At 45.8% G+C, this 19,464-nt stretch overlaps 1 protein-coding gene, 1 long non-coding RNA gene and 1 pseudogene across 2 annotated transcripts; 2 read left to right on the top strand and 1 right to left on the bottom strand.

Moving 5' to 3' along the window:
* Nucleotides 1-1,445: 1,445 nt before the first annotated feature.
* Nucleotides 1,446-14,138, bottom strand: Ankrd34c (ankyrin repeat domain 34C). The gene is made up of 2 exons (XM_004660445.2): nucleotides 13,880-14,138; nucleotides 1,446-3,103 (listed from the first exon to the last, which is right to left on the bottom strand). The coding sequence occupies exon 2, from the start codon at nucleotides 3,045-3,047 to the stop codon at nucleotides 1,446-1,448; it is 1,602 nt and encodes a 533-aa protein (XP_004660502.2). The 5' UTR covers nucleotides 3,048-3,103; nucleotides 13,880-14,138.
* LOC101609667 lies at nucleotides 4,398-12,431 on the top strand (annotated as a pseudogene).
* Nucleotides 14,139-14,842: 704 nt separating the features above from the next.
* LOC123464074 lies at nucleotides 14,843-16,468 on the top strand. The gene is made up of 2 exons (XR_006639333.1): nucleotides 14,843-15,144; nucleotides 15,592-16,468. It is a non-coding gene; the product is annotated as an uncharacterized LOC123464074 (long non-coding RNA).
* Nucleotides 16,469-19,464: the final 2,996 nt, after the last annotated feature.

The raw sequence follows: 19,464 nt of genomic DNA, 5'->3' as shown, positions 1-19,464 counted from the left end.
CAGGGGGAAATGACAGATTGCACCCCATAAGAAGTACAGGGCTGGAGCTGGGGAGATTGCTCAGTGGTTAAAAGCGCTTACTTGCTCAGTCTGCCTGCCCACCCAGGTTCGATTCCCCAGTACCCACATAAAGCCAAATGCACAAAGTGGTGCATGCATCTGGAATTTATTTGCAGTGGCAAGAGGCCCTGGTATTCTGATATGCTCCCTCTCTCCCTCTCTCCCTCTCTCTCTCTCTCTCTCTTTCTCTCTCTCTCTCTCTCCCTTTGTTTCCACAAATAAATGATTTTTTTTTTATCTTAGGCTAAGAACTGAAACGGTCCCACTCCTTCCATCTGGACCTCCCTTAGCTGCCGTTCAACCTGTGCATTACCCGGCCAGCTCATTGCTTTGGCATTTGTAGATCTCACCAAATTGTCTTAAAAATTAAATGGGAGGGCTGGAGAGATGGCTTAGTGGTTAAGCGCTTGCCTGTGAAGCCTAAGGACCCCGGTTCGAGGCTCGGTTCCCCAGGTCCCACGTTAGCCAGATGCACAAGGGGGCGCACGCGTCTGGAGTTCGCTTGCAGAGGCTGGAAGCCCTGGCGTGCCCATTCTCTCTCTCTCCCTCTATCTGTCTTTCTCTCTGTGTCTGTTGCTCTCAAATAAATAAATAAAATTACATGGGAAACATTTCTTGTGGGCCTGCTATGTCAGCTGTACTATGTTCAAGTCCAACGTGATCTTTTCATGATGTTTTAACACAGAGCCTGTGTCAGTGTCTAGAGAAAGTTTCATTTCTGAAACAAAATTCATCTCTGAGTCACCACTATCATGTCATGTCAGAGCAGAGCCACAACAGTAAGATATATGGAGACTCAGAGCACATATTCATCAATACATGAACAAAGTATATTCCTGGAGCCCTGGATTGTCCCTACCGTTCCTGACAGTGCACACAACACAGCAAGAAATTTTTAAAGGGGGAGCATTTGGCTTCTCCTCCAGCAAACAAAACATCATCCTCTTTTTAGGCACTTTATAGACTACAAATGGCATACTCCAAATACTAGCTTGTGATTTAAATTCAGATTTTCAGCTTATCACATAGAAAAATACCAAGAGTCCACAGTTGAGATCATTATCCATGCTGTGTTACCTTCGAACTACAAAGGTTTTTTTTTCCTTTTGGAGAACTGTTTTTCTTGTGTCTTCATCTCCAAAACCCAATTATCCTGAGCTCTTTTGAAGTAGGCCTATAAAATCCCCAGGGGATTACCTCAGAAGAGGTGCTTCCTCTCAGAAACAGAGCGGCGGCACCCCATCCCCATCTTTTCTGATGTTGCTGCATACCAACATTAAGAAATCATTGGGATGAAAGGAAGCTGTGAGGCTGTATTAGTCTAGATTTCAATTCCTCCATTAACTATCTAGATTAGGGGGTTGAGGGACCCTTTCTAGAAAGTTCTAGGTCATGATTTCTTCAAAGTCAGATAGCTGCTTCATCTGTTCGACCTGCATAGAATGCCTTCTGAGGAGTTTCTTTTTACTTCTCAAGTCCACTCTCTTTGGTGAAGTTGGAGCTACAGGAACCATAGATTTTAAGCCACTAGCAAGAGGAGCAGCAGGTTTGTTGCTGGATCTAATATCTGGGATCGGTGGGTTCAGATTGACATTTAAAGGTGGAAGAAAGCCAGGCCTCGTGTGAGCAATGCGGTCTAGTAGCAGAGTTCCCGAACCTCGTCTTTCTAAAAGATGCGGTGGCCTGCGGCGCACGGAGCCAGGAGACGTGCTGGACACAGCGTCCAGGGACTCCCGAGAGCCGTGGAAAAGGGACAGGTGGGAGCTGTTGAGCCTCTTTCTATCTAACGGTCCTTTGCCTGCCTCAAGGGACGTGGAGTTGGATGGCTCAGCCCCTGGCTGTAAGTCTAAGCCGTAGAGATCATCTTCTAGCCATTTGAGAGATGTTGGCTCTTTCAGAGCTGAAGGTCCTGGAGGACACGCCCCACCCTTCTCTTGATCAACCGGAAGTGTTCCTCTTCTGACTAGACGTGGGTGAGGAGCCTGGCCCTTCTCATAGGCTACTTTCCAGGATGCTGCAGCAGAAGGGGCTGGAACCTTCCCAAATTGTTCCTGGACTGTGAGGAAGAGTGTGGGGTCTTTACCATCAATACTGTTGGCTCTAGAGAGGGGTCCCCTTTTAGGGAAGGACATGTCACTGATGCTCCTGATGACCTCGTTGTCTGTGCTGGTGCTGTGAGTTTCATCCCGACGTTTGGAGGCCGCCAGTACAGACGGAGCAATCAAGCCCCAGGGCTCAGACTGGAGCCTCTTCAGCTGGGGCAAACGGGCTCTTTTGAGACTAGAGACTTTCCTGGTAGGTGATCCAGGCTCATTGAGGACCTTAGGAGTATTACCACTTTGGGATCCCGTTTGGATGCTGAAGAAGTCACCTTTCTCACTAGGTGGAGAAGCCAGGACCGGAGCTGTCAGTTCAACGTCAGAAGGAGATGTGCACAGGGGAGGCGACTGTCTGCCTTCCACTTTGGGCGAAGGAGGGACATTAAGATACTGTTTGGTGGTTTTGGTACCTGAGGATGACTTGTCCGTTGTGATAATAATCACTTCCTTCCCTTTGGCTTTACAGGCATCGAGGAGGTGCTTCAGTGCGTCCTTGTCGTCGGCATTTATGGCATAAACCAGAGCTGAGGCCCCCGTGCGATCCTCGAGGCTGGGGTCGGCTCCGTTCTCCAGCAACAAGGAGACCACGTCTCCCCCTGCCCTTCTGATGCATGCGTGGATGAGCGCCGTCCTGCCCGACTTGTCCTGGATGTTGGGGTCTGCCCTGTTGTCCAGCAGAAACTTCACCATCCTGGACTTGCTAATGCTCTGCTGGTCCACGTGTGTGGTGATGCATGCCACCATGAGAGCTGTTTCACCCTTGTCGTTGCTCTCATTGATGTAAGCTCCCCCTTCCAGGAGGAGTCGGGTCAGCCGGAGCCTCCCCAACCACACAGCCTTCAGGAGGGAGTTTCCGTCAGTCCTCAGCTCCGTGGCATCATCCATCATATTGGCCACAGCTTAGGATCTCCAAGGCACGGCGTGGGGGAAGGGGGCAATCAGACCTAGCAAAGAAACAAGAGGGGGACATATCATGTTTTGTGTCGCTGCGCTCTGAAGCATGGTTGTCACCGGGTCTAAGTACAATCACATCCCAGCCTGATCCTAAGCTGTGTGGCCTGGGCTAGGCTGTCTAATGTTTATGAGTGACTTTCCTCATAATGGGGCCCAGGCGTCTGTTACAGCTAGCTTCTTGTGGCTGGCAGAAAGCACCAGACCCAATCTAGCTTTATTTTGGTTTACAAACTCAAGGGGGAGTTCCATGGTGGCAGGGAAAATGTGGCATGAGCACAGAGAGAGTGGGCATCACCTGGCCAACATCAGGTGGACAGCAGCAGTAGGAGAGTGTGCTAAACACTGGCAAGGGGAAGCTGGCTACAACACCCACGTGCCCACCCCAATAATACACTGCCTCCAATTCCCAAATCATCACCAGCTTGGGACCTAGCATTCAGAACACATACGTTTAGGGGGAACACCTGAATCCAACTTCCATAGAGTTGTAACAACCTACCTCATAGGGTCACTCTGAAGTCTGAATGATTAGTGAGTATAAAACATTTTTTAAAATTTTTTATTTATTTATTTGAGAGCGACAGACACAGAGAGAAAGACAGATAGAGGGAGAGAGAGAGAGAATGGGCGCGCCAGGGCTTCCAGCCTCTGCAAACGAACTCCAGACGCGTGCGCCCCCTTGTGCATCTGGCTAACGTGGGACCTGGGGAACCAAGCCTCGAACCGGGGTCCTTAGGCTTCACAGGCAAGCGCTTAACGGCTAAGCCATCTCTCCAGCCCGAGTATAAAACATTTTGCCACGTGGAAATCAGTTAAAATAATACAGTGGCTTTTTTGTTTTTGGTCTTTCTAGGTAGGGTCTCACTCTAGCCCAGGCTGACCTGGAGTTCACTATGGAGTCTCAGGGTGGCCTCGAACTCATGGTGATCCTCCTACCTCTGCCTCTCGAGTGCTGGGATTAAAGGTGTGCACCACCATGCCCAGCTACAGTGACTATTTTTAAAATGCAAGATATCATTATGTTGACTCTTCTGCATCACCAACATAGACATTTAGGTCAGTTTAGGAAACACCGTGCCTGCCTCGCTCACTGCTCTATGCTCAGCTCTCAGCGACAAGTCACACGGAATGAATGGGCTACTTCACAAATACTCACCAAGCGTCTTGTTGCAATTGATGTGTCAGAACGACGACGAGGAGAGGGGCTGGGGAGGTGGCAAGTCAGCCAGGAAAGCATTTGCCACACAAGGTACTCATGTAAAAGCTAGGCGTGGCGGTGCCTGCATGCTAATCATAGCACTGGAGACACAGACTGGCCCAGAAGGCGAGTTTCTGGTATAACGAGAGACCTTGTCTCAGAAAAAAAAATAAAGGTGGAGAGCAGTTGAAGAAGACATTTGCTGTGGTGGTTTGAATGCATGACCCCCGTAGACTCAAGTGTTTGATTGAAGTTGAGGCGGCGGCTTCAGCCCCTAGCAGGACCCCCGCTACAGGGGCTTCATGTCACTGGGGGAGGATCTGAATTACAGTCTAAAGGGGTGTAGGGAGGCTTTGAGCCCTGGCCGTGCTTTCTTGTGGTGCTGGCTGTTTGGTGGCCTCTCTCTCTCTCTCTCTCTCCCTCTCTCTCTCCTTGGATTTATGAATGGGAGCCAGCTTCCTTTGCCATTTGGTAGAACTTCCCCCAGATCATAGACTGTGTCCGGTTTGGATGTTCATCCCAGCAATGTGAAACTGACGACAACAGATGTCAGCCTCTGATCTCTATCAGTATGCACCCGTGTGCACACATACCCCCTCCACATGTGTACCATACACTGATGAACATTCAGACACACACTGCGCACATACGCACATGCCAGAAAGAAGAAGAGTGGGGGCCCTGGGGGACGGCTCAGTGGTTAAAGGCACTAGCTTGCAAAGCCAGACACACAAAGTAGAGCTAGCATCTAGCATTCCATTTGCAGTGGCAAAAAGCCCTAATGCACCCATACATACACATACACATGCAAATATATAATTTTTTTAAAAAGAAAAACAAAGGGACTTGAGAGATGGCTTAGCAGTTAAGGCATTTGCCTGCAAAGCCAAAGGATCCCTGTTCGATTTCCCAGGACCCTCGTAAACAAGATGCACAAAGGGGCGCATGCACCTGGAGCTCGTTTGCAGTGGCTGGAGGCCTTGGAGCACCTATTCTCCCCCGCCCCTCCCCCGTCTCAAATAAATAATAAAATCCCTTTTTTAAAAAAAGCAAAACAACAAAGAGCAGCAGAAAATACACCAAAACAGTAATCCTTATTTTATTTAATGGGATTCAGGAGGGTTTCATTTTCTTATTGTTTCTACAGTCCTGGGATGAATATGAGTCACTGGTCATGGAGCGAAAACAGTTTAAAGTGCTTTCTAAAATGAAGTTAGTCTAGTCGTCCCTTTCTAGGCTGTACTTCCCACAGTTTTCCAGCAGGTGTCAGTATTCTCATTTTCCTCATCCAGTGCAGCTCTTACAAGGCCATGCCATCGCTTCCCTCTGGTCTATTGCTATGGGGCAGAGCAGGGAGAAGGGGGTGACACTCTTGCTCACAAAACCAGGAAATGAAGCTCAACCCAAAGCTGCTTCCACTGAGCTTTGTCACACCCGGGTTCTCCCTAGAGGCATCACGTAGTCCAAGTGCTCAGGACCTCTATGCTATGTGCTGGAGATGCCCACACCAAACAAGGAGCGACAGGCTGACTGGTGTGGGTGTCCACGCCCGCCTGCGGATCGCCCTGGCTTGTATCCTTCCAGCACAGTCTCTCCACGTGGACATCCTGAGCACTTGGCTCTCATCGGGCACATGAGCCCATGGCTCTTTCCTCATGGGGTCTCCCCCACTTTCAAGTCCTCCACTTCCCAGTAGCAACTGCTTCTCAGTGTCTGGTTCTATATGAAATTTGAAGGCAAAATATTTTCTTGACTCACTTTGAGAGATGGACACATTTCCTTAAAAAAAAAAACTTTAGGGCTGGAGAGATGGCTTAGCGGTTAAGCGCTTGCCTGTGAAGCCTAAGGACCCCGGTTCGAGGCTCGACTCCCCAGGACCCACGTTAGCCAGATGCACAAGGGGGCGTACGCGTCTGGAGTTCGTTGGCAGGGGCTGGAGGCCCTGGTGCGCCCATTCTCTCCCTCTTTCTCTATCTGCCTCTTCCTCTCTCTCTGACGCTCTCAAATAACTAAATAAAAATAAACAAAAAATTTAAAAAAAACACTTTAACCCATAAATAGATATGTGCTATTTAAAAATAAAATAAAACCATGCCACCAGGCGTGGTAGTGCACACCTTTAGTCCCAGCACTGGGGAGGCAGAGGTAAGAGGATCGTTGTGAGTTCAAAGCCAGCCTGGGACTACATAGTGAGTTCTGGGTCAGCCTGGGCTAGAAAGAGACCCTACCAAAAAATCAAAACAAGCAAACAAACCAAACCACACCCACATAACTAAAGAGGAGAGTTGTGTTCACCCACGCCTGTCCTCTTTGAAGCACTCTCATATGTGGAAGTCCCTAAGATTGACAGCATTGTGTCTTTCTGCTTCAGAGCATTTCCCACCTCTTTGGATGCATTGTGCTGGTGACTCTGGGTCTAATCTTGTTGCAATTGTTTTTGTTTCAACAGGATTTTTTTTTTTCAAAACTGTCACCACTTGAGGGCATTACATGTTAATGAATATATTGGCAACAAGGTAGCTTCCCTCCATCTCCTTCCTTACTTCACCTCCAGTCTCTCACTGATCTTCTACGCGTGTGCACACACATGCAGGTGAAGGCGATGCTTTCTCTCTTTCTTGCTCTCATCTCCTCAGTGGTCCCAGGGAGGAGGCCATGCTAAGGACATACGTACTTTAATAAGCTTTTCAGTCTCCAAGCTCTGGATATCTCCAAAGCAGAATTTCCAAAGACTAGCTAAAGGAAAGAGAATGTCCATTGAAAATATTTGCCATCCCGTCAAGGGAGTCCTTCATTTCCTGATCCCAGGTCACCTTTCCAGAATCATCCCCTATGACTCCAGTTCCCATCAGTTATGCCTACCTCAAAACATCAGCATTTCTCAAATGCAATACTTCTTTTTCCCTCTTGGCACTGTCCATGATTCTAACTATAAGGGCTCCCTCTCTTCTCTGACTATTCAGCATCCTTCAAACATCAGTTCAAACGTTACTTCCTTTGTAATCAAGAAGAACATCAACCATCATCCAAGAGGGGAGTGAAATGAAGATGAGTCACATCCAGACTATATAAAGAAAGCCTGCAAATCACTTCCTCTCAAAATGGATACACAATGACCCATAAGCACAAAAAAAGGTACTCGGCCTTCTTGGCACTCAAGGAATATCAAATTAGAACCCCGTGGGACTCCACTACCCCCTCACCAGAATAATTAACATTAGACGCTGACAGAGTCAAGGACACGTGAGTTGGGGAGCAACGGGAACCTGCTGGGAATATAAACCGGTACCACGACACTGAACTAAAGCCTATACCAAGACCGAGTCAGTCCATGCATGGATCGCTAGCAGTGATGGGTTGTAAACTGTGATCACAGGAATCAAGCCCCTTTCTCTCCAAATCCGGAGCCTTTCATTCCTGTGGCTTCACAGGTCTTTGGTCTGACTTGTGAACACCGAGTCTGCAAACTAAAGGCCCGAGAGCTACTTGACTTACAATCATCTACTACTGGACTGTTTGGATTATTCTCTTTGAGTGCATTAGGATGGATCAGTCACTGTTCAGCTTGTAGAGACACTGCCAGTCCCCACAGTCTCACAACTAACTTTATTCACACATGTGACTTACTACCCTGCCTAGGTAGGGATATGTATTTGCAAGTAAATGCAAAATACATGAGCTATGTCGTGATGCTGTGTTTTGTTTTGTTTTGTTGTATTCTTTCTGTCACTTTCTATTGCTCACCTCTTCACAGTTGTCAGAAGTCTCAAATAGACCAACGGGAATCAAAGACTCCATCTGGAGCATTTGTTGCCATCTCAAAACTAGATGTTCAAATCCAGCAAAAGGGACAGGAGCAGCAGTGACAAAGGACAAGTTGTGTCCTGGCACAGAGGAGAACCCAGAGCCTAGAATGAACACAGGGGAGTGAGCCACATATTGGGAATAGAATTTTCTAGGGCCGTGCTTGGTTGGAATGGCTGAGCACTCTGGTTCAGTCTCCTCTTGTCTTAGTGAGTGTTTGTCCTGTGCCCCAGCCAGTTACAGCCCACATCATGGCTGATCCATCACTCCGTGGAGGTGTTTGGTCAGGGCTGGAATTCATCCTCACATCCACTTTCAGTGCTCTGTTCTAAGACCCCCTGTTCAGGCTCAGCAACATTGGGAATGCCATTTGGTTTTAAGATACAGCTGAGCCGGCATTTGGAGTATCAGGAAGGAAGCCTCAAACCACTCACTAGTGTCAAAAATATAATTGCTCTTCAGCCTTTGGCTACGGGCTCTTTTCCTTATCCAAGGGATGTTTGTGAGTCTCTTCCCATCCACCTTGTGGGTCAGCTGGTTAGTCAACTGCATAGGTCACGTCTCATTCACTGTTCTGCTTGGCGTATCATTGATTCAGTGGAACGGAAATGCACCAGCAATTGTCAAACATGGGAAGGACTGGCCTTACTACTTCAAATTTGGCTTGCCCTTGGCAATGCATTCCTCCTACATTATTAGTGGTGAAATTCCTCTATCCTGTTTAATTTATTCATCAACAGTGTCAATGAAACAAAGATTCCTGTGAAAGCATGCCTGGGTGATCTTTTTTTTCCTAAGACTTAATTTTTATTTTTATTTATTTATTTATTTGACAGAGAAAGAAGAGGGAGAGAGACAGAGAGAATGGGCATGACAGGGCCTCCAGCTACTGCAATTGAACTCCAGACATATTTGCCCCCTTGTGCATCTGGCTAACGTGGGTCCTGGGGAATTGAACCTGGGTCCTTTGGCTTTGCAGGCAAATGCCCTAACCACTAAGCCATTCCTCCAGCCCTTAATTTTTTAAAAAATTATTTGCAAGATACAGAGAATAAAGAGTGTGGGCATACCACAGTCTCATGTCACTGTAAATAAATTCCAGATACACATGCCACTTTGCGCATTTGGCTTTACATGGGTACAGGGGAATTAAACCTTGGCCAGCAGGCTTTGCAAACAAGCATCTTTAACCACCAAGCCATTTCTCTAGCCCTGTTTGGTGGTCTTCTTAAACAACAGACTATTCCACAAGACAGTCTCCCTGCAGTCGGCCCTGAGCAACTCAACCTGCACAGAGACGTTTCCCCTCACCGCATCCAGCCCTGGCCAAACTGAAGGCTGCATCAGGCCACCACGTCCCCTGCTGCCCATGCCAAGGGGAGGGGTGGAACTGGATGGAGGCCACTGCAGCTCAGTTCTCTGCTCTCCTCCCCCAGAAAGGGAAGTCAAGACCCTCTGCCAAGAGCCCTCTGACCATGCCTTCTCTTTGAGGGCTTGGGATCTTTGTCTATCATGCTCGTTACAGCAGAATCATTCTGGCACCAGTAGGTGCGGTTTTACCACTACTGTGAGTCTGAAGGGACCACAGGCTTCAGAGATGTTTCCTAGCACTTTCCAGCCCCTGTGCCTGGACTGATTTGCTGTTCTCTCTGTGCCATTACCCTCCCACCTCTCCTTCCTGCCTTCCAGCTCCTGCGGATGAAGGGGTTTTGTAAGTCGAACCGCTGGGTTTTGAGGGTTTGCGGGTGTTGTTCGGTGAAGCACATGCACTGGAGGTGGGAGGCGAGGGGGCAGCTCAGGTGCTCTCTTCCCTCGCTTCCTAGTCATCACGGTCTGGGTGGGCGCTCGTAACCCAGGTCAGGTTTGGTCTCACTCTGCTGCAAGAAAGAAAGAGTCTGAAGAGATGGCACAGGATAGACCTCATGGCCAAAGTGGCTGTTTTTTTTTTCTTTAAATTTTATTTTTATTTATTTTTATTTTTATTATCTTAGAGAGTGCAAGAGAGAAAGAGGATTAGCGATTAGCCTGCCAGGGCCTCAACCACTGCAATGGAAAGCCAGACGCTTGCGCCACCTACTGGGCATGTGCTAACTTGTGCTAGCCTCACCTTTCTGCATCTGGCTTAGGTGAATCTGGAAAGTCAAGCACGGACTTGTGGACAAGTACCATAACAGCTAAGCTATCTCTCCAGCGCTATTTCTTTAATTTTTTTAAAAAAATATTTATTTATTTATGACAGAGAGGAAGTGCGAGAGAGAACGGGCGCGCCATGGCTTCTAGCCACTGCAAACGAACTCCAGATGCATGCGCCACCATGTGCATCTGGCTTACTTACAGGGATGCTGGGGATCAAACCTCAGTACTTAGGCTTCACAGGCAAGCGCCTTAAATGCAAAGCCATTTCTCCGTGATTTTCTTTCCTCCTCTTGAAGGGAAAATTAGTTCCCCCCTCCCCACATGCACATTTAAAGTTCCCCAGCTAAGGGAAATACAAATTCTTGACAAGCACCACTGAATACAGAATTCTTGGAGAATCTGAAGTTTTCAACTTTGGAAGATGAAAATTTACTGTTGGCCACTGCCAGGTCTGATTGGTAGTTCACAGGACTATTGGTTCTACAAATAGGAACTGAAGAGGTAAATTTATTAAACCCATTAACTTGTGGTTGGTGATGTTTCTCGGTCATTTAAAAAGTTTAAATTGAGAGTGAGAGGGAAAATGTCAAAAACTTGTAGAATTTTAAAATATCAACTGTCACAATTAAATGTGATCTGGTTTTCCATAAAAATAATAAATTCTGTAAGTAACAATTGCTTCAGTAAATGCCATTCATTTTATTGTCCCTTTCTTCAGTTGCGGTTACACCAAAATCTCCAATTATCTTCCCTCATTTGGCAGAGCAACAAATCTTTCAGTGGTTTAAAAGACTGCATTATGTGACAGATAAAGGTCTGCAGGGGTTTTTTGTGAATATCTTTAAAATTCTTCATGCTCTACTCAAAAGGCACCCAGGACACATATTGGGTCTTTTATATTTTTATATATTTGTATTAACACCTGAATTTAGTTTTGGGTCAACCTCTTCCTTCCCCTCACCTGTCCCACCCTAGTTTCACCCGCCCCTCCTGTATTTGCCCTTCACTTTCCTATCACTTGTGGTCTGCTACCTTCCCCACCCTTCTTCCTTAAAGACTCATCTTTTCTCTCCTCTCATAAGCTCCCTTCTGGTTTTCTACCATCTACTCATTCTCCGTTACCCATGAACACACATATATAAAGCTTCTATGCTAGGATCCCACATATGAGAGAGAGCATGCGACATTCGTCTTTCTGCACATGGGTTACCTCACTTAATAGAATATTTTCAAGTTCCAACCATTTCCGGCAAACTTCACAATTTCATTCTTTATGTCTGAATAGGATTCCATTACATATAATGCATTTTCTTTTATTAGTAGTTGTGTATTACAATTTTATATGTAATACATTTTCGTTCTCCATTCCTCAGTTGATGGACATGCAGGCTGATTCCATTTCCTTGCTAGTGTGAAGAACACAGCAATAACCACTGACAAGCAAGTATGTCCATCATCAGGTGGAGAGTCCTTTGGGTACAGGCCCAGGAGTGGCCTAGCTGTATCTAGTTCTTTTTTTTTTTTTTTAACTATACAAATATTGTATTAGTTTTATTTCTGGATATAGCTTTCATCTTGCTTCTAATTCTCAGTTACTACTGTGTGTAAAGCTGACACTTTGTGAATCTTCCTAAGTTGTTTTAATTATTTTCGGAGCAAAACGGAAAATAATTAATATACACTTATTAAGCTGAGGCAAAAGAGGTCAAATAATTATCACTTGTCTAAATATACTTTTAGTGCTGCAGTGACTCATGGTTCAAGCCTCAGAAATGGTGCCAGTTTGTGGAGAGGACTGCAAGACAGAGGGGCAGGAGTCCTGGATTGATTCTGATCCTGGCTGTGCTACTAGATGCCTAAGAAATATGGGGCAAAGAATCATTTTTCCAAATGAGTAGAATAGCCCCAAATCCTGCCTGTTTTGCAGTGTTGTTATAAGGATATGTTATACTGATAGGAATGTGTGGATGTCCTGTACGAAGACCTACAAAAAAAAATATCTAAGGAATTAGTACACTGGGTTAAGCTTACCTCACATCCTACTGGAGCCCTGACCTGACTGCTGACCCCTTGCAGTGTGACAGTGGCACTCCTTAAGGGCCCTCTAGCTCTTCCCCTTACCTGTTGCCTCCTTTCTAGGGTCCCCCCCAAACCACAATCTGCAGCTCACTGTTCACTGACTGCTTCCACATTACATGATCTCTTGACCACCCACCTCCACTTCCACCAGAGAAGCATTATTTTACAGACATGAATACTGAGGTTCAGGCACATGTTTTTGTCCAAGGGTACACTTTTGCTTTCTTGGGACAGAGTCTCCGGCAGCCCAAGCTGGCCTTGAATTGCTGATCCTCCTGTCCCCACCTCCCAAGCTCTTGGATTGCAGGTGTGCTCACACTCAATTTATATGGTTCTGGGGATCAAACTCAGGACCTCATAAATGCTAGGCCAATCCACCAATTGAGCTGTACCCCCAGCCCACCACTACACTTAAAAAAAAAGATGCTACAACCTTGACCCAATAATGTTGCTCTGAACCCATGCTTAGAGCTACTTCACAGAAGGAGTTCTGCTCAGGCATACGGCCCCACTACTTGCTATAGAGTTTAAGGCTGCATCCACAATAGTTGTGGGTTGTACAAACTTGGGCAACTTCCTCAGCCTCCCGGTCTTCTTTCTTCCAATTTTGTCAGCTGGAAAATGGGCATAATAATACGCTCGTGGTGTGCTGTAAAAATTAAGCAAACCACGCAGTGCGTTTGGCACAGGGCGCTGGCACATCGCAAGCACTTCAAAAATGCCAAGTGATTGGAAAAGTTTGGACACACTCTTCCCTAAACAGAGAAGGAGGCTGCGTCTTTCAGCAGCAGCATCGGCGGAAGCTGGGGAGGAATATCTTTATACTCCGCCTCTTCCTTCTGCAGGCACGGGAAGCAGTTAGGAGCAGATCAAAAATTGATCCCCCAACGTTTGCCTTTCCGAGAGCCCCTTCTCGCCATGAGCTGAAGGATGGCCATGTAGCCGCCCACTGCGGAGACGGCGGCGGGACGGCGGGGGCTGGCGAGCGCTGCCCGGCCCGGGAGCTCTGTCCAAGGTGCTGCAGCCGGGGACGCTACCGCGCCCGCCAGGTGGGTTGGCGGCGGCGCCCGTGGCTGCCAGGGGTCGGTGGTCACCTTGCAGAAGGCCGGGTATGGGGGTCAGATGAAGCTACGGAGGTAAGTGCTTCTCCAGCGTTCCTCGGAAATGCTCGCACACATGCTCTTTACAATTTTGTGCATATTCTCAGGAGCACGACATCTCATCGCCCACTCTCACAGGCTTAAGCAAAAAAAAAAAAAAAAAAAAAGGAAGAACAGACGCCTAACACCCTAGACACATTCAGCAACCATTTCCGACACAAATCCAAGCCCCTACGCATCTCATCCCCACGCCTGAACGAAAAAAAATTTTTCTTAAAAAATAATTAAATCCTCCTTCCATTCCAGTCTCCCACAGTTTCCTGTGATAAAAGCAGATTCTCTCCTACCAGCCCTGCATCCTGCCTCTGCTGAGTTGGCATAGAATCACTTCTGGGGAGCTGAAGGTGCCATCTAGGTGGGCCAGTGGAAACCCCTGGAGGTCCGCTTACCTGGTGGGGATGCTTAGCCAGCGAGGCCCCCCCGCGTCCAGGGCACTGGTGGTGCCATTGCTTGCACAGCAGGTCAGAGTTGCCCATCCCCTCGGCCAGAGGCTGCAGGCTGACTTCCCGAGGGCGCCGCCAGGGTGGCACCCAAGCCAGAAGCAGGGTTAGCCCGAACCTCGTGGGTCCTGTTGAGTGGCTGGCTCAACTTCTTCAACGTCCCTAAATGAAACCTCTGCGTCGGTTGTTCGAATCGCTCCCTGCTGCTTCCTTCAAGTTGCGGTGGGAATAGGAGAGGAAGAGGAAGAGGGAGAGAGAGAGAGAGAGAGAGAGAGAGGAAGGCGAGATTGCTCCCCAGTTTCCACTTGCTTTGCGGGTCTCCTGCGCAGCCCAGCTGACTCTTCCTGGCCGGCGAGGTGCTGATGCTGCCCGCTGGCGCCCGGGAACGACTCTCCAGAAAGGCGAGAGTGGGTGGGTGTGAGCGAGGAAGAGGAAGGCGGGGGCAGCCAGCGGGGGCGGGGAAGTGCCTACCTGCGGCTGGCGGCGAGAGGAGCCGCCGCCCCGCCCCCTCGCCCCAGCCCAGGGAGAGGTCAGACCTGTTTGACAACTTAGCAGGGAGCCGGGGTGATGGGCAGATTAGGCACCCAGCCAGTGGAATCAGGAGTGAGGGGACCTTGGCAACATCTGACACCAGCAGGTAAGGACTCAAACTCGCGTCCTTCTGCCTCTTTGTGGCTCTGCCTGCCTCGGGTTTCCTACGCACCCGCTCCCCAACACACACACACACACACACACACACACACACACACACACACACACACACGGGATCTTAGAATGAACGTCCAGTGTAGAGTGGGGCTCGACTGTAGTCCTTAAATTTTATGGGCAATCTGATTGTTAATGATATTTTGTTTTTGTTTTGTTTTGTTTTGTTTTGCACATACTTCTGGATTTCATCAGGACTCCGTCCTTTAGCCCACCTTCTATCTACTCCAGAGACTTCACCAACTATTTCCATGACCTGTTTACACAATTAATTCATATCTGTTACATATTGTTCAAAGCACATGGTAATTATGTTTAAGACGTGGGTGTAGGCCTGAGGAAATGGCTTAGCGGTTAAGGCGTTTGCCTGCGAAGCCTAAGGTCGCCGATTCGATTCCCCAAGACCCACCTAAGCCAGATGCACAAGGGGGCGGCGGATGTGTCTGGAGTTCATTAGCAGCGGCTGGTGGCCCTGGTGCACCTTCCTTCCACTAGTCAGCTTGTCAGAGGTAAGCAGCATTTTTATCCAGACCTGTGTGTGCTACCAAAAAACGTCCTACTTCCTGAGTGAAATTTAAAAATATAAATATTCCTAGGAAATTGTCCATCTCATTTACATTCTTCAATATGGCCAAACAAAGTTGCGAATAGTCTTGCCTTACAATTTTCCATCTCTCCTGACACTGTTTGGAATCTCCTTTTGCATTCCTTAGTAATTGGTGTTTTCTACTACCCTATCTCCTATTTATTGTTAACCAAACTCACTAGGAGGCTATCATTTTTTAAATATCATTTAAAAGTATAAATATCACCTCATATACCCTCTCCTCTGTCACTCAGTGTCACATGAAACTGTTTCCATATATAACTTGCTATTTGTAATGTCAGAGTGCTGTTTACAGAAGTTTCTCCTTGTAAAGATTTGTACAGTCAAATCTACACGTCATCTCTTTCAGGATTCTAGATTTCGCATCTTGCTTAGAGAAGCTTCCAACCTCACAGACACAAGAATATTTCCCTAAATGTTCCTGTGGTCGGTACCTTTGTTGTGGTTTAGACAACCAGCTATGGAAATTACATGTATGCAAAGGGTGAAGGAGAGAGAGGATCTGACAAAGACGAGGATCTAAGCACCTCAACATCAACTCTGAAACATCCACTCTTCCATTCATGGACTTGAAATGTCATCTCTGATTGTACTGTTATAGTCCTCAAACAAACTACTTGACTATGTATGCTCTTTTGTGTAAACACACAGCTTGACTCAAGTTGTTTACTGATGTGAGAATGGGGACTTTCCATTTGTAGTAATGAACTGTGTCTTTTGGCAAGGGAGATAGCTAGGTTGTCCCTGGGCTTTGGTACAGACTGTTAGCCTAATAGAGTTATTGTGAAAGCAATCTAGTTTTCTCCTCTGGAATATTTAAATAACTAATATAGTTAACTGGCTGGGTGTGTTGGTGCTCACCTTTAATCCCAGCACTTGCGAGGCAGAGGTAAGAGGATCACCATGAGTTCAAAGGTTCAAGGCCACCCTGAGAATACATAGTGAATTTCAGGTCAGCCTGGACTAGAGTGAAACCCTACTTCAAGAAATCACACACACACACACACACACACACACACACACATCTGTTCACTGAGGGTTTACTGGAACCTGCTCATAAAGCCATCTTGGACTGACAGATTTAAAGAATCCATTTTGAAAATCATTGATGACTTATCTCTATCTTCATCATATTGAGTCAATTTGGGGTTGAATATATTTGCCTAGAAAAAAAAAAAAGAACATTTCTCTTTCATGCTCAAATTACAGTCATCAAGTCACAAACTGCCATCTCTTGGAGTTGCTCCTCTTTGAATTAGATCTTATACCCACCTTTTATTCCCAATGCCATGTTTACCCCCATTACTTTTGGTATTTATGTCTAGTGTTATTTTGTTATCACTGAATTATGTGATTTACATAATTAGCATTTGTAGTCCATTTATATGGGAATTTCAAAATACCCTGTGAGCATTTTCCCTAATATTCACTGAATAGAAAATATGCATTTTACATTACGTGTACAAATAGCACAAGCACCCCTGCAGAAACCAGTGGCACATGTGTACCTTCTCTGTCTTTGCTTTGCACCACTAGGCAATATAGTGAACTGGTTAAGAGCACAAACCCTAGAGACCAGCTGTTAAAAAAATATTTTATTTATTTATTTGAGGCAGATGAAGAAAGAGAGAAAAAGAAAGAGAGAGAATGGGCACACCACAGCCTCTAGCCACTGTAAATGAACTCTAGACACATGGGTACTGGGGAATCTAACCTGGGTCCTTAATCTTCATAATCAAATGCCTTAACTTCTAAGCCATCTGTCCAGCCCCTAGACAAACTTTTTACTCCAACTCCATCCCTTACCAGACACAAGTCCTCTGCCAAAATACTAAACCATTCTATGCTGCAGTTTCCTGTTCTATAAAACTGGCTTACTAATAGCATTCACTCTGCAGAACTGGGATGGATGGAGGTGGCTGAGCTAATACATATAAAATTTTTAGTGTAACATATGCAAGAGAATAGGAGCTATGTGTGTGTTATTTGTGTTTCTTTACCTAATCTACTAGTATTAAAAATAATAGACCATGGGCTGGAGAGATAGCTTAGAGGTTAAGGTGCTTGCCTAAAAAGCCAAAGGACCTGGGTTCAATTGCCCAGGACCCACGTAAGCCAGATGCACAAGGTGGCGCATACATCAGGAGTCCGTTTGCAGTGGCTGGAAGCCCTAGTGCACCCATTCTCAATCTCTCTCTCTCTCTCTTTCCCGCTCCCTCCCTCAAATAAATAAATAAATATAATATTTTTAAATAATAATAATAATAGACCATTAAAGTCTCCCAGAATGTGTAGGTATTTGGTGGGGGGGCACATCAATTTTGTCTGTATGACCTTATCTGCCTTCTTTATTGTATGGGAAATTCAACTATGAACAAGAAAGATATATCGTCTGCTTTTGTTCTGAAGACTTATGACCATCTCCTCGTGTGTGTGTGTGTTCTGCTATTCTGTACCATCAATTTTATTTGGGAGAGTATGAAGCAAAAGTTTCTTGCAAATCATTTTAGGTCTGCTTATTAGTGGATATCTCAGCCACTTTCTTAGGGATGCACCTTATATACTAAACCAACTTTATGAACACAGTAACAGTGTGTGTGTGTGGTTTTCTAGCTCAGGCTGACCTAAAATCCACTATGTAGTCTCAGGGTGGCCTCCGGAGTGCTGGGATTAAAGGCATGCACCACCACTCTCAGCTCAATATATTTTTAAAAATATTTTATTTATTTATTTATTTGAGAGAGAAAGAGAGAGTGAATGGGCACGCCAGGGCCTCCAGCCACTGTAAACAAAGTCCAGAAATGTGTGCTCCCTTGTGCATCTGGCTAACGTGGGCCCTGGGGAATCGAACATGGGTCCTTTGACTTTACAGGCAAACACCTTAACCACTAAGCCACCCCTCAAGCCCTCAGCTCAATATTTTAAAAATAATTGTTGGGCTGGAGAAATGGCTCAGAAGCTAAGGAGCTTGTCTGCAAAATCTAATGACTTGGGTTCCATTTCCCAGTACCCATGTAAATCTGGATGCACAAAGTGGTGCATGTGTCTGGAGTTCATTTGCAGTGGCTAGAGGTCCTGGGATGCCCATTCTCTCTGTCTGTCTCTCTTCTATCTCTCTCTTTTTGTAAATAAATAATAATATCTAATAAAAGCAAGTTTTAATAATCTCTATTTTCAGTATCCAAACACCACCCATTTGACAAATTTGTGGTATTATTTCCTGGTCTATTGAAGTCCTTTTCAGATGGTCTTTAACTGTGCCTGTATGTATAGATGCTTTTCATGTTTTCCTTTAGCAGCCTTAGATAGTCAAGTCTTACATTAAGGTCTTTGATCTATTTTAAATATCGTTCTGCAGGGGGAAAGATATGAATTCAGTTACATTATTTTACATGTGGATATCCACTTTTCTAGAATGATTTGTTGAAGATCCTATTTTAGTACCAATGTATGTCTTTGACATCATAACTCCTTTTAAAATCTGTAACTATATGAGTTTATTTATGGGTCTTCTATTCTTTGATCTCTATGTCTGTTTTCTTTGTGCCCATACCATGGTGTTTTTGTTGCTATGTCTCTATAATATGAGATCAGGTACTGGTAATGTCTCTAGCATTGCCTTTTCTGGTTAGGATTGCTTTGCCTATGTAGGTGTGTTTGTTTGTTTTTTGTTTTTGCTTCCACATGAATTTTAGGTGTATTGTTCCTAGTTCTATGAGTGATGACATTAGAATTTCTATGAGAATTGAATCATCTCTCTAAGACAATAATGTCATCACCACTTTTCCCCTCTTAATTCTGCCCGTCTATAAGTGTGGAGCACCTCCCATCTCCTTCAGTTTCGCTAGTGTCTTTCCCCTCCTTGATTAGTTCGTTACTAGGCAATTTTGAAAGGTATTTTGAATGGGATTATTTTCCCAATTTCTTTTTCAACAAGTTCATTATTGGCGTACAGAAAAGCTACTCATTTTTTGTAGGCTGAATTTGTGTTCTGCTACTTTGCTGAACGTCCTCATCAAAGCTTAGCATTTTCTGTGGACACCTTTAGCATGGCTTAGATATGGGATTGTGTCATCTACAAACACACATAATTTGACTTCATCTCTTCCTACTTGTATCAATTTTTCTTTCTTTCTCTTCTCTTATTTCTCTAGCTAAGGTTTTAAGCTCTGTGCTGAATAAGAGCAAAGAGAATGGGAACCCTTGTCTAGCTTCTGATTTC

Source organism: Jaculus jaculus, chromosome 10 (assembly GCF_020740685.1).
Source record: "Jaculus jaculus isolate mJacJac1 chromosome 10, mJacJac1.mat.Y.cur, whole genome shotgun sequence".
In the NCBI taxonomy this organism is placed as follows: Eukaryota; Metazoa; Chordata; class Mammalia; order Rodentia; family Dipodidae; genus Jaculus; species Jaculus jaculus.
Note: the sequence above shows the minus strand (reverse complement) of the source record. Positions and strands in the feature narration are given on the sequence as shown.